This window comes from Hippopotamus amphibius, chromosome 10, assembly GCF_030028045.1.
Source record: "Hippopotamus amphibius kiboko isolate mHipAmp2 chromosome 10, mHipAmp2.hap2, whole genome shotgun sequence".
NCBI lineage: Eukaryota > Metazoa > Chordata > Mammalia > Artiodactyla > Hippopotamidae > Hippopotamus > Hippopotamus amphibius.
In genome coordinates this window covers 85,974,254-85,994,166 of record NC_080195.1, presented here as the reverse complement: position 1 = coordinate 85,994,166, position 19,913 = coordinate 85,974,254, and the positions used below count along the sequence as shown (strand labels likewise).

The window sequence follows — 19,913 nt, the reverse complement described above, 5'->3', positions numbered from 1 at the left end:
GACCAAGTTCTGGGCAGCAGGGATGTGCACCATTTCCAGACATGCACCATTTAAACCCTCTTCCACACTATGCATTTCTTTTCTTCCTTTCTGCTGGCCCAGAGTCAACCTTGGAAGACCCACTTTAAAGAAGGGAAGCCCCATCAGGCTGCAACCCTCCCCGTTTACATGTCTACAGCCACTGCACTTCAGGTGGACTTCATTGTGTTACTTTACAGAAATTCTGCAAGTGTATCTGCTACAGCAGCTAGTACTGTCCTAACAGTGGAACATCAGTAACAGTTTCCAAATTAATGTAAAGTTCATTACCTACAGCAAGAAGGTTTATTCAAAGTGGAATGCTTCTTAATTTTATTCTGAAATAGTTTCTAACATGTCATCAATATTATCAACATGCAACAACACTACGTACTTACTTGTGATAATATAAAGATTCATGTATCTGGTTCTTTTTCATAATTTAGCAACTGGCATAAAACGTTACTAATGCTTAACTCCTGATCTGGAAGGAACAAAGTTGACTATACACTTCTCACTATCATATGTAATTTAAATGTCACCTCTTAATATCGGACCCTTTTCTCTCCCCCTTCCATTTATAGTTTTGTCGCTGTTGTTTTGGTCTTTGTTTCAGATTTTACTGGTAAGCAGTAAATTTGAAGTTTGTGTTCAGGCCACATTGTCTATAGTGAAGTGTGGTAACTAAGGCTTCTGTCAGCTTTTTTCGTTTCTTTTTCATTCACCCAACCACTTCTGAAGCACACACTGTATTTAACTTTCTAAGTAGTTAGCACAGACCATATCCCAATGCTCTTCAACATCTCAACCTACCTTTTGTTATCAAAGGCAAGACAATTTTAAATAGACACAAAAACGGCGAATATAAATTTCATAGTGCTGTAAACTTCCAATACCTAGTTTAAGTTTTACATGGAAGTTTTTCTTTGTTTGTTTGTTTGTTTTTAACCCCAATCACTGTAAGTTCCATGACGGTACAGACTGAGTTTTTCCTGTTCACTGAGGTATCCTTGGTGTTCAATCAATAGTATTTGTTGAATAGATGAAGAAAGTTCAATAGGACAGGATTAAGATGACACAATACTGACAGCCTTTTGCTTAAAATATCATTTAAAATGTGTGCCTCGATAGGTTTAAATTTAGTTGTGATATGACAGATAAAATAAAGCTAACACCATCATTTTCATAACTCTATTGCCATATTTCACAGTCTATTCAACCTGCAATGTTTGGCTCCACTAGAAGGACAAGCAGGACAATGCGTACAGTGATCTGCACGGCACTCACCTAACTGGATGAACTGTGGCTCACTCTTCACCCCGGCCCCGGCCCCAGTGCTGGCTGCCACCTCTACGCTGTATCGGATCCCAGGAACCAGTGAGGGAATAACCACAGAAAAGGTGGAACCGTCTACCGTCTTGTTTATGTGGTATCGAGTTTCATTGCCCAGACACCAAACCTACAAGAAGAACACAACAAATTACGTAAGCTAATGTAAAGATCGGCATAGTCCTGTAGTTTTAGATCTAAACAGAGTTCAGACCTATCATGAACCTAAAATGGGAAGTTTCAAAAGTCCTTTTTCCCTGGATCTAGTTCTGAGAAGACTCTTCCGGTCAAACCTGGTGTCAGTAGCACCTTGAAGACTTCTTTGGACTTTCTTACATACTTTTAAAGCAGCGCTCCCCAACCTTTCTGGCACCAGGGACCGGTTCTGCGGAAGACAGTTTTTCCATGGACGGGGGTGGGGGCGTGGTTCGGGAGGTCAGGCAAGTGCGAGTTCAGGAGGTAACGCAAGGGATGGGGAGAGGTGGGGAGGGATGGGGAGAGGTGGGGAGGGATGGGGAGAGGTGGGGAGGGATGGGGAGAGGTGGGGAGGGATGGGGAGAGGTGGGGAGGGATGGGGAGAGGTGGGGAGGGATGCGCAGCGGCAGATGAAGCTTTGCTCCAGCTCTCATCGCTCATCTCCTGCTGTGCAGCCTGGTTCCTAACAAACTGTGGAGCCCTACGGGTTGGGGACCCCTGTTTTAAAGGATTATATTAGGTGATTGAACAAATGATTCTACAAAGACCCTGATTCCTATCTACCCTTATCATCAGGGTTTTTTTTTTTTTTTTTCTTTTAAACACCTAGAAATTATTTGCCAGGAAAAGATAAAAGGAAATTGCAAAAAGCTATATACATCCAGATAAAGAAGAGTAATCTACCTATTATCATTCAGTATTTGCATTCCTGCTAGGGACTAGACCTAATACTAGCTGACCAGATATCACAAAACAAAAATGAGCAGGCAATTGTGTCTAATACTTTACTTAAACAGTTCTCTGGGATCAAATTACCTGGTGCTGTCACAGTCCCATCACCTTTTATGTCAGAACCAAAAAACAGTTGATTTAAAGAGGGAGCTTCTGAATAATCTAAAGTATCTTGGCATAAATATGATTTTTAAAAATAAAACTGAACATAAAGAATAATGATCATCCTAGGATTTATTCCGCCTATGGTATGTGGAACTATTATCAATGAAAGAAAAATAGCACTCTGATCTTGTACTTATAGTAATATTAAGTAGTCTTTGATAATATATATACGATCATAAAAGATAACAATACATATTTGATTTGAAAGAAGAATACTCTCTTAATGAGAAAATTATTGTATGTCTCATTAACTTTGACGATGACATTTGTGGTAGGAAATTATTTTCAGGAAGTTAAGATTTCCAAACTATGCTATAACTCTTAATTTAAATTTCACTAAAGGATTACTTAATTATTAGAGTGATCTTCTGCAATGCTACAGAGCTTGGATATGATGCATGACAGTATTTGGACTCAGTTTCTATAAGAAAATGATCCATGGAGTAGTAAAACATGCTCTATACTCTTTACGATGTCCTCAAGCAAGATGTAGAATTAGTTTCAAGTAGCCTATTGTCTAAACTGTAATAGGAAATGGGATTCAAAATAAATCTAAGAATGTCAGTGTCCTCTATCACACGGGCAAAAACCTTTAATTTTTTTCTTTGAAAGTTAATATTATTTTAATATAATTTCAATGCATCATACCAACAAATGGTCAGACTCTATACCAGGGTCTCACCATTTGGAAATAAAAAGTTCTTTGTGATTTTTACCCCCCAATTACATTACACAGCTGAATCAAACTCACAAACTGATTTTGTAACAGTCAATCAGGTTGTGAAAGGCATTTTATTATTTTAAATTGACCACGAAGTTAAGTGTAATCCACCCTTTCACATTTCTTTAGGAGAGAAATGAGTTTTGACTCTTAGGGGAAAATGCCTACATTACACAATTTTGCTTGAGAGCTGACACATCGCCTCATTTTGTATGCTTAAAAATCTCTGTAACAGTTTATTTTTTTGGACAGAATCATAGCATCCCATTACTTCCCAGTATTGAGATAACCTTGAAACTCATGAGAAAGCACTTAAAAGTGTAGTGATTCTTACCTTTTAATGACTCAATTACAGTAGAAGATCTAATTTGAAATATCCTAAAATATCTACAGTCCATTTATGACAGTATTTTAAATACTTCTTAGAAGTGTCACCCTTTTAAAGTATACACAATTTCATAAGGAGGTTTTTAGTTTGTTTTTAAAAATCATTTTAAAATGGAACTACCATATGACCCAGTAATCCCACTACTGGGCATATACCCAGAGAAAACCATAATCCAAAAAGAAACATGTATCACAATGTTCATTGCAGCACTATTTACAATAGCCAGGACATGGAAGCAGCCTAGGTGCCCATCGACATATGAATGGATAAAGAAGATGTGGCACATATATACAATGGGATATTACTCAGCCATAAAAAGGAATGAAGTTGAACTATATGTAATGAGGTGGATAGACCTAGAGACTGTCATGCAGAACGAAGTAAGCTGGAAGGAGAAAAACAAATACTGTACACTAACTCATATATATGGAATCTGAAGAAATGGTACTGATGAACCCAGTGACAGGGCAAGAGTGGAGATGCAGATGTAGAGAATGGACTTGAGGACACGGGGCTGGGGTGGGGGGTGAAGGGGAAGCTGGGATGAAGTGAGAGAGTAGCATAGACATAAATACACTACCAAATGTAAAATAGATAGCTAGTGGGAAGTTGCTGTGTGACAAAGGGAGATCATCTCGATGATGGGTGATGCTTTACTGAGACAGGACAGGGACGGTGGGAGGGATTCGCGGGAGGGAGGGGATATGGGGATATATGTATAAATACAGCTGATTCACTTTGGTGTACCTCAAAAACTGGTACAAGAGTGTAAAGTAATTATATTTCAATAAAGAGCTTAAAAAAATCATTTTAAAATAAAATGTTACACCTAAAATTGAGCTCCAGTATATTTGGTCATTGTACGAATTAATTTGGTACTCAAAAGTACATTTATGGTCTTTATTTGGGCCTTACCCAAAAGCGCACATCAGAATCACCTGGAAAGACCTACCAAAGTATATGTGCAAGGGTCTTGTTAGACTTAACGAATCAGAATCTCTGAGAATGGTGGCCAAGCACTTATACTGGGAAAATGATTCCATAACTGATTCTGATGTTAGCATGTAATTACCTGTAGAAGGTAAATGTGTTCACCTCTTAGCATCAGTTTCATATCAATAGACACCTATAAATTTTCACATAGATGAGACCATTTATTAAGTATCATAGTTAGTAACTAGAAAAATACTGAGGTATTATGGACATATAATGTAGTATCTATAAAATATATGCTTTGCAGTTAAACGTCTTCTAGTATGTATTGTGTTTACATAAGTGTTTAAAAGAATACACGTAAAATCTACTCTCTACTGAGATTCCCCAATTCAATCTATCATTTATTCATTTATCACAGCTCATGAAGACTGCTATAACGCATATTCAACAATAGGATAAATCTAAAGTCTCTAACTTAATTTTTATTGTACCTTGACACACTTGAAACTATTTGCTTGAAATGAATCTATGTAAGACTCTCTAAATTCAGTGATTAGAGCTCATAACTTCACAGGTAAAAATAATTATTCAGAATCATTGTATTAAATTACTTGACAATACATCATATGTTTAAGTTTTTCATTTAAATGTATATAGAAACTTATAATTGAATTTCCTCTGAGACATAAAATTTTGTTTAGAGATAAAATCAAGGCTTATAAAAATTTTCAGGCATCCTAAAGTAATTTTTCCAACTTAGCTCCAATGTTATAAAATTCCAAACAGGTTAAAAGAAAGAAAGCAAACCACATCTGATACAATTCCATGGGGCAAACTAATTCTGCAAAATGTATTTAAGCTGTTTTTTAGGGGGAAAAAGAGATTCTTTGATTAACCTTTACATTTGTTGTTTGTATGAAAATATATGTACCTATATATACTGTGACCAGGTAGATTCTCTCTTTCAGATTTTTTTTTTCAAATGGCTTAGGAAAAAATTATTCCAGAATTATTGAATAAACAGGAAAATATTTTTAAAATAATTTTATATGCTGCAGTATGGACCAGCAGATGGCGCCAAATATCCATGAAAAATTTAACTTTTTTTTTTTTTTTTTTTTTCTCCCCTTTGCAGGGGAGAGAGGTGTCCATCAGTAAATTACTGTATATGTATTTACCTTATACTCTTGGACCATTCCATTCTGAGTATCTTCAGGAGGTGGCTGCCAACTAACAAGAATTGCAGTTCCATTTCCATCATTCTTTGATACAGTTACACTTTGGGGTGGGGCACTGGGTGCTGTTAAATTGTTTTAAAAAGTAGATATATTATAAGCACATTAGAAAACATTGAAAGCAGGCATTTAACATTTAAACAGAAATATTTAAAATTTATATCAACATATGTATATGTTTTAAAGCTGTATCTCATCCAATTTGAATAGTCCCAAACTATTTGTTTTTCCTCAATATTGCTAAGCTATTGTTATTGTGCGTTTTACATAACCAAAGTTATATAGATTATCTCCGTAAACCATCCCAGGAGAATTCCTCTTTCTCCTACCCTGTAACCCTAGTCCCATGTTCTCCCTAAAAGTATTCAAAAGTATAAAGATAAATGCTAACCATCCATGATATAAACTATATCCTATAATTTATTGTAATCAAAGTAATAAAGACATTTTAGGAAAAATTCTGGCTATTTTTAAAGAGTATACTTGTGATATGTAACCATTAGCCTTTATGTAAATACTAATTTTTAATCTCCAGTTATAGGGTGTCCAAACACACTGGTTTGTCTAGAGCTGAGAGGTTTCCAGGACATGAGGCATAAAATGCTAAGCCCAGAAGGTCCTGGCCAAACCAAGACATTACTCACCTTATTTACAAATCATCACTCAAAATAATATTTGATAAATGAATGAAAAATAATTAATGGAAAGACAAGCAAATTGAGGATAATTCCATCTTTAAATGTGAATTTTAGTTCTGAATAATTAAATATATCCAATATATGTCATTAAGTAATACATTGCTCACATTTGCACATTTTTAGATAGGCCACTATTAAAGCAAGTCCAGTATTATATAATTTTGTTTTATAGTAGTTGTAATTAAATAAATTCTATTAGCAAAATATAATGCTCACTATCAAGATGGTTAATAATGTCACTATTAACAATAAAATTTTTCAACTAAGTTAATAAAAGCCTAACAAAAGTATTGCAATGCATAGTAATCACACATTTCATTATACTTGCCTTCTTCTAGGGTTCTAGCAAATTTAATTTCACTATCTGCTCCTTGAAATTCATTAAAAAAAGGACGAGCCTTAATTTCATAGTTGACTCCTTTTTTGAGATCGGGGATAACCGCGCTATTTTTGGTTGGAGTCCTCACTTCAAAAACTAACCACTCGGATTCACCATGGTCGGCTCCAGATGGGCGATACAGAATTTTGTATCCTTGAATATACTGAGACTGCTGGTCCACCTATTAAAATGACAAAAATGCAATCATTCATGTCTTCTTATTGACTTTTTAGAAAATTATGATAATTAAATGTGACAAAATGCAAAAAATTCTATCTGACTTCATTCCACAGTTTTCTGGTTTACATAAAGTAGAATACTAAAAACAAATCACTATGTTTTGTAACATGTCCAGTTTTTCACTTTTACATATAATATTAGATATTAATTTCTATGCTTCATGCAGACGTGAGGCATCATGGCAGTTCTGCAACAGACATCTAGAGGGAAGTCAGAGTGTCAAGGGATGAGGACATAAAATATGTTTTTCTACTATCTAATTTTAAAAGACTACTTATTGCTATTTAGAAATATTTCTCAGTTTAAAAAATTCATATGCTAATGATCCTATCATCAGATTATTATGAATATATACTTGTTTCCTCTGAGACTGGCAAAGTTCATTATTGCAGCAGAATATAAAATACACACAAGATGACATTTTTCTCTGTTTAAAGTCATTTCACAGCTACTGTAATTAACAATGCTTCCATTAAAAGTTATCATTGGTGGGGAAGTAAGCAACAGATATATATAATTTAACTATCTGTCGCATATATACACATATATATACACACATACATTTTTTCATATCATGATCTTCTAAAAGTCATCTGCTTATTAAAACTGAGATCAAGTATTACAGTAGCAACAACAATGACTTACTGTCCAGTGCACTTCAATTGAAGAGGAAGAAAGGATGGTGGGGTTGTGGAGGTGCAGTACAACATTTCCTAGCTCTCGCTGGACCTGCTTGTGATCCACCCCCTGACTTGTTGGGGGAACATCTACAACAATACAAGAAGACTCTGTCAGATCCTAGACAGCCTTACTGACGTGAATGAAAACATGGGGAAACAATCCTTTCATTCATAGAAAACCTCAGAAAAGAAGAATCATTCCCACTGCGAAGAATCATTCCAACCTGTCTTACAGAATGAGATGGGAACAACGTCACCTTTTCACTAGACCCGGGAGGACAGGACCTATAGAGAGAGGGAACAAGCAGAGGGCAGGTACAAAGCAAAAAAGAGCAGGAGGCAAAGACAACAGCGGCAAACAGCAGCATTTGAGGGCTCCTCCTATCATGTAATGATGGCTTTCTTGCCAAGGATGAAGCGCAATCCCCTGAGTCTGTTACATAATCTTCTCCAGGGATCCTAACTATGCCAGAAAGAAAAGCGCAGGGATTTGCAGCATAGTAGATGAGTAATGGAGAGAATGGAAACAGTGAAAAGCAAGCACAAAAAAGACATCTCTCATCTTATAAAATGAACCCGAATGGCTTCCCAAATAAGATATACGATAAGTTAATGGTTATGGTGGGGCATATGGAAACCATCAAGAAAACAGGTAGAAAAGAACAGAATAGAACAGAACAAAATAAATCTGATGAGAAAAGAGTACTTAATATCTATTTACTCGATGGTTTGGTTTAGTTTAGTTATTGCATCACTGTCAAAAAGTTTCAATGAAGAGTTCTAATTCTCAAGAATACCAACATTTTTAGAAAGGAGACCAAGAACATAGTAAGAATTAAACTGCTACTAGTGTTCATTTATGTTGCACTTTTTTCCCAACAAGGAACTGCTTTGTTAAACGTATTAAAAAGTCTGTACTTGATAAAAACTGCCTGTTTCTAAAGAGATTTTCTAATTACAGATGTTTTGCTTTGTTTACTGTAGTAAAAGGGAACACAGGATGAAAACGAGAAGAAAATTAAGATTTTTTCTTTATATCTGGAATTCTCCTTCTGTACTTGTACTGTACTTGACACATATATTTTGGATTACTTTCCATCCCATAAGCAATAGAAACAAGAATTTTAATTTTATGAATGACTAAATACCTTTAAAGAACTGAGTTTGAATAGGAAACAAAAACGAATATTAAAAATGTGGTTGGGGACTTCCCTGGAGGTCCCATGGTTAGGACTGCGCTGTCAATGTTCAAGGAAGGCAACTTGGCTACAGAAAGATCGCACAGCTGCTCCAAGGCCACAGCACCCACGAGCAGGCAGTAAAAGACAGGCCTTTGGACTCAAGACATGCTCTTCTCACTACTTCAGACCACATTATCCATGGGATCTGAGTTTCTTGCTTAAGACTGCTGGAAGTTTATACCTCTTTGCAAACTTCCAGTTGCAAAATAAATGACTCACGGGTATGAAATGCACAGGGTGGGGTATACAGTCAACGGGTATGAAATGCACAGGATGGGGTATATAGTCCATAACTATGTAATGTCTTTGTATGTGAACTTGACTTATTGTGGTGATCATTTTGAAATATACAGAAACATCGAATTACTATGTTGTGTAACAGGAACTAACAGTGTTGTAGGTCAATCATACTTCAATAACAAACAAACAAACTCATAGAAAAACAGAATCAGATGTGGGAAAAAAAAAAAAAAGACTCTGCGCTTCCACTGCAGGGGGCACAGGTTCCATCCCTGGTTGGGAACTAAGATTCCCACACACCTTGTGATGTGGCCAAAAATACATACATACATACATACATACATAAGGTCAGCCATATGGGAAAAGAATCTAAAAGAGTGGATAGATGCATATGTATATATAACCGATTCACTTCGGTGTCCACCTGAAACTAACACAACATTAGAAGTCAACTATACTCCAATCAAAATGTTTTAAAAATGAAGTTGGTAAGTATGTTTGATGGAGTCCATGGAAGGCAGACAAATGAAAGACATGACAGATCAAGAGTGCTGTTCAAGACTCTTAGATGTAATAACCTTGATTGTATATATACTGAGCCTATAAAATAAACTTGTAAATAAGCAAAATGAGAAAAACTGAGATAGTTTTGTCTTCTTATAGTTTATCATACCTTAGGAAGAGTTTTGGCTCATACTGGCCTTCAGGTTACCTATTATCACAGACTACAGACAGAAAGTACTCGACTGTAGCTTTCTTGTCTCAGGCATATTTCTTTCCCCACTGGTCCACGTTGCTCCTATAACTTCAGCTACCATCTATCTTTAGGGTAAGAGTAGAGTTCTTGGAATAAGGCAGACTTGGCAACTCCCCAACTCAGCAACTTGACAGCCACGCAATATTCGGAAAAAATTTTTTTTCATTAAGAACTTTTATTGAGATACAATTGACATACAATAAAGTGCATATACTTAAAGTTGGGAAGATTTCTTAACCTCACTATTTTTCAGTTACCTTTTCTGTCAAATGGCAATATCAATGGAAGCTACTTCTGAGGACTTTTAGCTGCATTTTTTTAAGGCATATGAAGTCCTCTTCTTGAAGGTAGGGATTGGGTCACTTTTTATGAACCTAGAATCCCTAGCACAGTGCCATATACCTAGACTGTGCTTAATAAATATTAGCTGAGTTAAAGTGAATTACTGTACGGAAAACAAACACATATTATACATGTTATATTAGCTTCTAAACATGTTCTCTCATATGTAAGCCTCCGTCCTCAGGGAATCGTCTATCTTTTAGGAAGTATCTGCAAATACGTTAGTAATTACTTTAAAAGGTAACTACTATAATCTGCATGGCAGCCTCTAATATCTCTGGTTGAGGTAACCTTGCCAGTTAATCCTTTCATGAAAATTGCTGGATTCTCCTGCCTAGTGTACCATTCTGGCAATAGAATATTATCCTAGAAAATTCCTCATCAGGAAGAAACACGGAAAGTAACGTCTAATAATGCAATATTGAGACACTTATTCATTGGCCCCTAAATTGTTCTCGGTTTCCTTCTCCTCCCGAAAGAAATGCATTATAATGCAAAAGGTCTTTCTAAGGGTCAGAATTAAACTGCGGAAATCTCAGATATGATTCTGCCCCCACTGTTTCTCCAGCATCGGCGCTCCCCATACATAATCTCTGAGAGGGGGGTCATCCGGGCTTCACTTCATTATTGACAATAACGGGTCTCTTATTATCGATAGTATACACATATTCTGCACATTCTGTGTCTGTGTACATATTCTTTAAGAGATAGGGACCAACAATGCTGTGTGGACAGAACACGGATAAAGACCAGTGGCAACCGTGGCGACAACCACCCCCATCTCAGCCACGTCCACCCCCACTCTCCACTTGCTAGGCGCTCACGTCCTCTTCCTTGAGTTATCAGATCTTGTATTTGGGAAAGCACATTTTGATTACACGGGGACAGGGCTCCAACTCCAACTGCGACCTAGGTCCAGCTGACTCCTGAACAAGAAACCATGCCCTGAATCTGTGCAGTGTTAACTTATGAACCAGCTCATTCGCAGGAATCCCCACTTGGGGAAGATACTTTGCGGCCACGCTGCACAAGTAGTTAATTATGCCTGTTCCCTCGTGGATGAATTTCCAACAAGTCTTTCCTGAATTCTCTCCACCCTGGCTCTTCCCTTCACTGCTTACACATTCTGTACCCTTCTACTGGATTTTCCCAGGTTCTTCCCCGGATTCCTGCCGTGGCCTGACTCAGCGCTGCTTCATCATGTCTCAAAAGCAGTCTAAGAACGAGACAAGGAAATCTGTCTCGATGTTAACTTCCACTCACTGGTCTTGTTTTGGTGCCTGGAGTGAGAAGAAGCATACCTGGCTCACACAATAGTCTCTTAAAATACTAAGGAAAAAAAAAGTCAAGCCTAGTCTGATTTTATTATTTTGGGGGTTAAATGTGCCAAGTCCTTGGATTTCTTTTCCAGTGATGTGATTTGCAGCCTCCAATGCAGCCTCACCATCCATCCTCACTGTCTTCCTCTTAAAAGTCTTAAAATTGTCTACCTGAAAATGCAGTGCCCAAAAAAGAACACATTACTCCATTCGTGTTCTGACCAGTTCTGATTTTGACCCGCATATAATTCTGTTAACGCCAGCTTAGACTACACTTGTATTTTTGACAACTACTCACTCAGTTGGCTCAAACAGGTGCTCTAATTGACTTCAAACACTGTAGTCAGCCTGCCCCCTCCCTCCCGCCACCACCCTGACACACTTGGCACACACTCACACGTACTCCCTTTAAGTCTAGATCCTCCGCCTATCCTTCTACATCTAATTTTCAAAACCTAAGTTCACATACTAGACCTTTAAATTTGCTCCATGAATTTAATCTTGTTAGTGCTGGCCCACCATTCCAGTCTGTTGAGATACTTAATGACGGTACCCCCATTCAGCACACTAGCTGTATTTCTCAAATTTTATGGACTTCCTTTATTTTTAGTCCAAACAGTGAAAGAAATACAAAGATGTCTGAGTCCTGTATATTCATAAATTGGCTAATTTAATCCTTGTCCAATCTTGTGGAGTAGGGATTTTCAGCCCCATTATATAGATGAGGGAACCGATGTTCAGGGCTCACTAACTTGCTACTGGGTTAAGGAGCGGAGATGAAAAACTCTTTGATATCAAAACTGTGTGCCTGTTCTACTATGTTTCCAGTTTTCCAGTTGACGTGGGTTCATTTCCTTTAGGGTGTTCTCCCAGCTATCATATATGAAGGTAAGCTGATTAAAATTTTAAGGAAACAAATTAATTCACAGATAAAATGTTAACTACCTCCTCGCTTACAGTTGAGGATGTATTTTACAAAATCATTCAAGTGAGTATATGACAGGATTGCAGTTAATCAAAAACGTTTACTAAGGTCTCCTGGGTAGAGACCACCACACTGGGGACAAAAGTTTAAGTTCACTTTACAGCTGTCATAGTTTCTGCATTCTTTACAAATGCGTATCTAATACTGAAAACCTCAAACTGCCTTAAGGCAGGCTCCAAGAATATTAAAGCTACTGGTGAGGTGACTCATAATAGCAAATATATGCATTTGGGTGTGTTGATTTCACACGGCAAGAAACAGACATGGGCATGTTCTTCAACTTAGTTCGCTTTCTCTGTGAATTCTGAAACAAAAAGTCCTTCCCGAAAGATTGTTTATACACTCACTGGAGAAGAGGAAGCCTGCAACATGGCTGGCAGACCCTCTCCCAAACCAGGAAAAAGTAATTTAACTTTTTCAGTACTTTTGTGTACAATCTGTTTCTATCACTGTAGCTAAGTTACAGTTTTTCCTTTGGAAATATGCAAATTAAGATAGAGACATTATGATTCCTCTGTATGTTGAGGAAAAAATTATATTTCTAATTTCTACCATCTAGCATTACCTTTATTAATATAAGTACACGTATATTTTAATTGTGATGACAATACATTCAAAAAAAGAAGAAAGGTTAATTCAAATTCATCTTTTTTCAGTATATAAATATTACTACTATTAAAGCATTAAAATAATAAGAGGAGCAAGAGGGTGGATAGGAGATAATAATCTGTTGAAAGCTAAAAATAATTCCTATTCATGAAAGACAATAAAAAGCAGTGTACCCAGAATGTGGTCCAAGTGAAAAAATTTCCAATTTCAAATGTTTTTAGAAGCAGCTACAACATGTTCATTTTTCCTTTTATCTGTTTCTTTAACCCAGCTTTGACGAAAATATACATGATTTCCATTTAAAAGTTTAATATATCATGGTTCACATAATTGACAATGAAAGATAGGCCAAACAACATACAGACCTAAATTATTTTTTTCCATGCTTTGTAGGAGGTTGACTGGACAGAGAGATTAAGAATAAGTTCAAGTTTATCATCCAACATTTGTGTGATTTACAGAGAGTATTACTTGATTATGGTTGTAATGTTCAAAACTCATCCAGAAGGTCATGAATATTAATCTCAACATAAATAAAATTTACTCAATTTTAAATACAATTATGTGATTAAGATTTTACACTCACAGTCACATTTAAAAATCAAGAAATTGAATATAATATAAAAATATTTACATAATATTTTCAAAAATCATTGAATTTGTGATTTTATAAAACGAGAAACATTTCTCTATTATTCATCTTGTCTTGGAGTGATTATTCTAGATAATAAGAAAGTCTGCAGACACTGTGTATTAAAAATTGATTGAGCAACCTGGACAACAGATCTATGTTAAGTATACAATCCTAGCATGTAGTACAAATGATTTACTTGTAAAATTATAACATCTAAAGGTAAGTAAGTGTCTCAAGGCTAAATAAATCAATATTTACCTTGTGTTTTCACTGGGTCTGATATCTGGCTTGGATCACTAATTCCGTACGCATTTGCTGCCCTCACAAGGAAAAGGTAAATTGCATTAGGTTTGAGTCCTTTAATGGCAAATGTTTCTGTTTTCACATTCTCTGCTACGGTCTGCCAGCTGCTACCAGATGCATGGCTAAGGATAGATACACAAGTTAGAACATGCATATTTAATGGTAAACCAAAAAAGAAATCAACTAGAAGAAACATCATCTTTGCTCTACCTGAAGGCTTCTATAATATAAGATGTTGGAGTTGCACCTGAATTCAAATTTGGTTGCCATGACAATGTTACTGTATTTCGGCTGACATCTGTAACTTCAGGTTTTGAAGGAGCACTAGGGATTAAATTTGGGTCTGTGGGTCTTGGAGGCTGAACTGGAACTCCAAATTCTAAGAAAAAAGAAAAAGATGAAAGACGTTTTTACAGATAAGCACGTAAATGTAGATAACATATCCACCCACATACTCGGGCATCAAGACATCCACTTCATCTTTTTAGCAGGAAGAAAACAACTGCATTTCAAGCTTTGTTTTAAGGTAAAATACTATTGAATTTACCTTGGACTTCAATGTAAGCGCTCCATGTTGCTTCACCACTGGGGGTTGATGCAATGCAGGTGTACCGACCAGTGTCACCCAGCTGAGAGGACAGATGGAAAATAAATATTTGGAGCAATCAAGAGCTCACTGGGCTGGAAAGGCAATTACAGTTTTGTATACGGTCCATGAATATGAATAACTGCATTAAAATGCACTAACCAGAAACTTCCTCTTAATTTAAGAGATTTTTATTGAATGTGAAGTAAAATAATGCAGGAAGACAGAAGACAAAAAGGTTATTCTAATTATAGAATAAAAATATAATATTTAAGACCATTAACATCACCATTTTCTGTGTCAGGGACAGTAAACAGTGAGGTATATAACTTTGAACTCAAAGGGTTAATCTTTATTATTAATTTACAGCTTTGTATTTAATAAGACACATAATAAGGCTAATGAAGCTTAGCCAATGACTATTCTTGCTATTTCATATTTTATCTGAGGTACAGCCATATGGATATTGGAGATAAACAGATATTTATAGAAAATGGATAGATACAAAATGATTTCTTCTTAAAGCATTCACTCTTATCGATCATTTTATTTTTGTAAACCTGTTACTTAAGGCAGGTTAGTAAATATAAAGTCAAACCCCAGCTGGAATGATGCTCTCTCCCTCTGAAAGACTGACTGCCAGAAAGCAAACACAGGGCACATGTTCAATATTAAAATCATGAGTAGCATAATGAACCCATATACCTCTGCTTAAGGTAATAACTCTATCATCAAATAATGTGGGATAAAGCAAGAATGCTGTCATCTTGCTATGACAATTGTAGTAACAAAGTCACAATCGTTGTCACAAAAGAGTACAACATATTAACTTTTGTGGCACATAAAATGAACTGCTATGTTGATCCAAAACTCCAAAGAAGCCGCCCACAATAGGCAATAAAGCAATTGAAATTTATGTTTATTGCTGTCAAGGCTAGTCTTTCATATGCCTCATGAGCTTGTCTGATCTTGACCTAAAATGAAAAAGAAAAATCAAAACAAAATAACACAGTCCTGAAAGAACAGGTATGGGATATGATGCCCTGAGAAGGTAAATCCCTAAATTGTGCCCACAAACCTATGGGCTTTCATCATTTAACATTCTGATTTGAAATGTACATTCAATGTGTACACTGCTTTATCATTTCTGTTTGCATGCAGAGTATTTTGTAATTGCAAAATGCTGAACCAAATATTCACAATAAAAGAACTGTTCAAGTACTCAGCACATAATATGGTACTAGAAAATATCTTTGAAAAATGCTTTATGGAATGAATGCATCATATCATTGCTGGGAAGGTATTTTTCCCCCCATAAATCCTCATTCTTTTCTGCTCCGTATAAAACCTTAAACTACTTGCCATGGGCTAAATTATGAGTTAAGTCATCTTAAATACACACACTGAAATGTCTGAAAGAATAAAGCATCAAATTAAAAATATAATAATACTGTTATTAACATTTCACTGATTCTAAAATTGAGACTTCAACACTAGTTGCTGGAGGCAAAAACAAACTGGAACAAAATGGGAAACCCAGGCTGTCATTTCAAGTTACCTTAGCATATCGGATCTGTAGTACTCCGGTCTCCAGCTGTTTGATTCGAGAATCTTGGGTTGAAACAAGGACTCCATCCTTTCTCCACAGAATTGTGGGCACTGGACTGCCTGTGGCCACACAGCTGAGCACTAAAGTACCATCCACTGCTACAGTCTGATTCACAGGACCTTGTCGAATGACTGGGGGAGGTCGGTCTGCAATCACTGCCAGAAGAAACAACAGGAAATAGATTTCTGCAACTGGAAGCAATTTCCTAATCATCCAAGCAACAGCAGTTGCTCTAGGCTTTGAAACAAACTAATTAAACAAGTAATTAAAGTAGGAGACATGCATTATTCAGAATGCATTTCCATGATACACTGATTCATAATATTAAAATGAGATACAATGTACTCCTTTCAAATGACCAACCACTAACTAGGCTTGCTGCACTGTTAGGGACCTATTTAACTTAAGAGTTCTCAGAGACTAAATAAAGATTGTGGATGGGGAAGGAGATGTATAGTGGTGAGAAGTGGAATACTGTGCTTATTAAGCTTTAAAATACATAAAACCCCAAACACAACAAAAAACCCATTTACCCCAAGGAAACATATCAGACAGATTTTCATAAATGAACCAAAGCCAACTTGATAATCATTCTGTGTCCAACAGAAAGAATGATGGCATCATACCAGCATGTTTGACAATTTTGGATTCAAAAACGTGCTTTGAACTTGGGTAACTGACAAATCAATATGAGTGAGATCCTTTTATTTTGGAATTTTTCTATTAAAAGAGTACATGGTTAAACATGTCCCAATCCTAGTGAATTCAGAGACACTGGAAAACTGTCCAAAAATATTGTTGTCAGGCTAATCCAAAGATATAACTCAAGCTGATAACCTAACCCAGGAAATAGCACAATTCCATACCAAATTACAGGAATAGGAAGACAACTTTCATTAATTCTATTACCTTAATAGTTTTAATGTCCTATGGAAAACAATGGAAGGCATTTTTATAACATATAAATAAAATTATTCTTATAAGAAAAAAATCTAAACCTAAAAACTTTATCTGAGGTAATAAAGTCATCATTTTAGGGAGAAATCCAAAACAACTGTAGTGGAACTACATATGGTTATGTAGTTAATGTAGAATAAAGCCTGCATTAGAGAGATGTTCTGATCCCCTGACGTAGGCAATTTAGGTGAAATTTCATAGATAGTTTTTAAAATGAAAAAACGTTAAAAATAAAGCTCACTTTTCATTATTAAACTTTAAAATTCTGAATATTCGTTTAAAAACTTTTATGTCACAGATATTCAAAAGACAACTCTAAGAAATTGCCTGCTTAAAGAAAACTGGTTGCCAGAGTAACTAAAGTTTGGATGCAACCGTTTGCAAAGCTGAATGTGTCATGTTCAAAGTTTTATGCACCAAAGATTTTTCACAAGCTAGAGTCACACTTCAATTTGTTCCTCATTTATCATGCAATAATTATTACTTTTGGGCATTCAATCCAAGAAAACAAGAAAATGAGAGAGTGAAATCAGCAACTGTGCATTTTCACTCCACCCTTCCAATTCTCTTCCATCCTTGGTTGCTAGTATGAAATTTGTTAATACCGTGGGGGTGTATGAGAAGGCTGGAGTTTGAAACTTGGCAGGAGTGTTTCAGATACTCCACGGATGAAAAATATAAGCCAATAATTCCTTTGCTTAGAAATGTTTAATCTTTTCTACATTATCTGTTGAGTTTGGCTGAAATCAAATTAGAGGTCCCTCCTGGTAAGTATGAAAAAATAATGATAGTGTTTTATTGCACTGGGGTTTTTATAAGACTCTACCACCTGTGTTCCCTTGATTATAAGAATGAATGAATATTTATTTCCAGATATTAATTAAATTAGTAACAGAGTGGTTCTTTACAACTGATTATAATTAAGTCCAGAGTGGTTTACATTTCATAGTCTTGTTATATTTAGAAACAATCCAATATCTGGGGACTTATTCAACTTTCTGCACCTTTACAGTTCTTTGATATCTGCATTATATTTAGCATCATCTGCACTTCCTTATCCTATCCCAACCCAGTTTAATGATGTTATTTCTCTGTTACTGATTTCTTCCTGGTTTACACGGGGTAGTTTACAAAAATAAAGCAAGAAAAGAAGAGTAGGGTTGATTATCAGGCTACACCATCTGTCATGTGTCTTTAGGCAAGTTCCTTAAATTATCTAAGTCTCGGTTTTTTATCTGTAACATGAGGATCATAATACTTGTTCTAACCAGCTCAGGTGACTGCTATGAAGATTTAAATGGAATAATAAATATTCCATGTGCTTTGCTATTGCAAAAAGCTAGACATTTATATGAATTGTGATATCACCACTGATCCTTTTCTATAAAACTAACATGTAAATCAGAGGTAAAAAAGTTCATTAAAGCAATTTTATGTTTTTAGGTAGAGACAATGAAATGTTTTGGTGTTGTCACAGATTAGAATAAAATACTGATGAAACTTTCAAAGGTACACAAACTAATGTGCGTAGTACATTTAGAAGTCAAATCTAAATTTAGGATTTAAGAGAAAAAACTTCAAATAAAGAGTCTAACATCTCACATTTGGATTATTAGAATTGATTATCAGGTAATAAAATAGGATGTGTAAGAAAAAGAAATATGATTTAAAGAAAGTAAGTGCATGGACTCTGGAATCGGAAGGATGTAGCACTGTAAAATGAAAATGTTCCCTATCTGCACTCTCCAATACAGATGCCAAGAGCTTCAAGTGGCTACTGAGCACCTGAGTGTGGCTGGTGTGATTGAGGAACTTGATGGGTAGCTTTATTTAATTTTAAGTAATTTTAATTCTAATTTAAATAGCCTCATGTGGCAAGTGGCTACCATACCGGACAGTGCAAACTTTTGTCTTAAATCTTAGTCCTGGTACTTCCCTGGTGGCGTAGTGGTTAAGAATTTGCCTGCCAATGCAGGGGACATGGGTTCCAGCCCTGGTCTGGGAAGATCCCACATGCCCCAGAGCAACTAAGCCCATGTGCCATAACTACTGAGCCTGCACTCTAGAACCCGTGAGCCACAAACTGAGCCTGAGTGCCACAACTACTGAAGTTCACATGCCTAGATCCTGTGCTCCACAACAAGAGAAGCCACTGAAATGAGAAGCCTGCACACTGCAATGAAGAGTAACCCCCGCTTGCCGCAACTAGAGAAAGCCCGCGCGCAGCGCCGAAGACCCAACACAGCCAATAAAAAATAAATAAAATTTTAAAAAGATATTAAAAAAATTTTTTTTAAAATATCAGTTCTGCTAGTTAGTATCTGAAGGATCTGGGTGTCTCTTTTCACCATTCTTAGCCTCAATTTCCTCATCTGTTAAATGAGATGTCAGATTTGAAATTATCTGTTTAAAGTTTTCAGCATAGTGCCTGGTACAAAGGAAGCATTGAATATCTATAACGTCTTATTATAAGTATCAGTATAGTGGTGATGGTGGTGGTAGTAGTGCTGGTATGAGCAGTGTAACAGATGATATAACCCTGTAGAGCAGAGTTTTTTACCTAGTTTCCCACATGTTTATTGAAAGATTTAAAGACCCTAAAAAAATGAGGGCAT

The 19,913-nt window shown here is 36.1% G+C and overlaps 1 protein-coding gene across 1 annotated transcript in view; it reads right to left on the bottom strand.

Annotated features, from left to right (window-relative positions):
• The window catches only part of ROBO1 (roundabout guidance receptor 1), a 393,037-nt gene that overhangs the window by 57,149 nt on the left and 315,975 nt on the right, over positions 1–19,913 (bottom strand). The window contains exons 10-17 of the mRNA XM_057696916.1: positions 16,291–16,496; positions 14,694–14,775; positions 14,357–14,525; positions 14,102–14,268; positions 7,682–7,803; positions 6,746–6,977; positions 5,663–5,784; positions 1,306–1,477 (exon numbers count right to left, since the gene is read on the bottom strand). Coding sequence (XP_057552899.1) covers positions 1,306–1,477; positions 5,663–5,784; positions 6,746–6,977; positions 7,682–7,803; positions 14,102–14,268; positions 14,357–14,525; positions 14,694–14,775; positions 16,291–16,496 — 1,272 coding nt within the window. The remainder of the gene's footprint in view (positions 1–1,305; positions 1,478–5,662; positions 5,785–6,745; positions 6,978–7,681; positions 7,804–14,101; positions 14,269–14,356; positions 14,526–14,693; positions 14,776–16,290; positions 16,497–19,913) is intronic.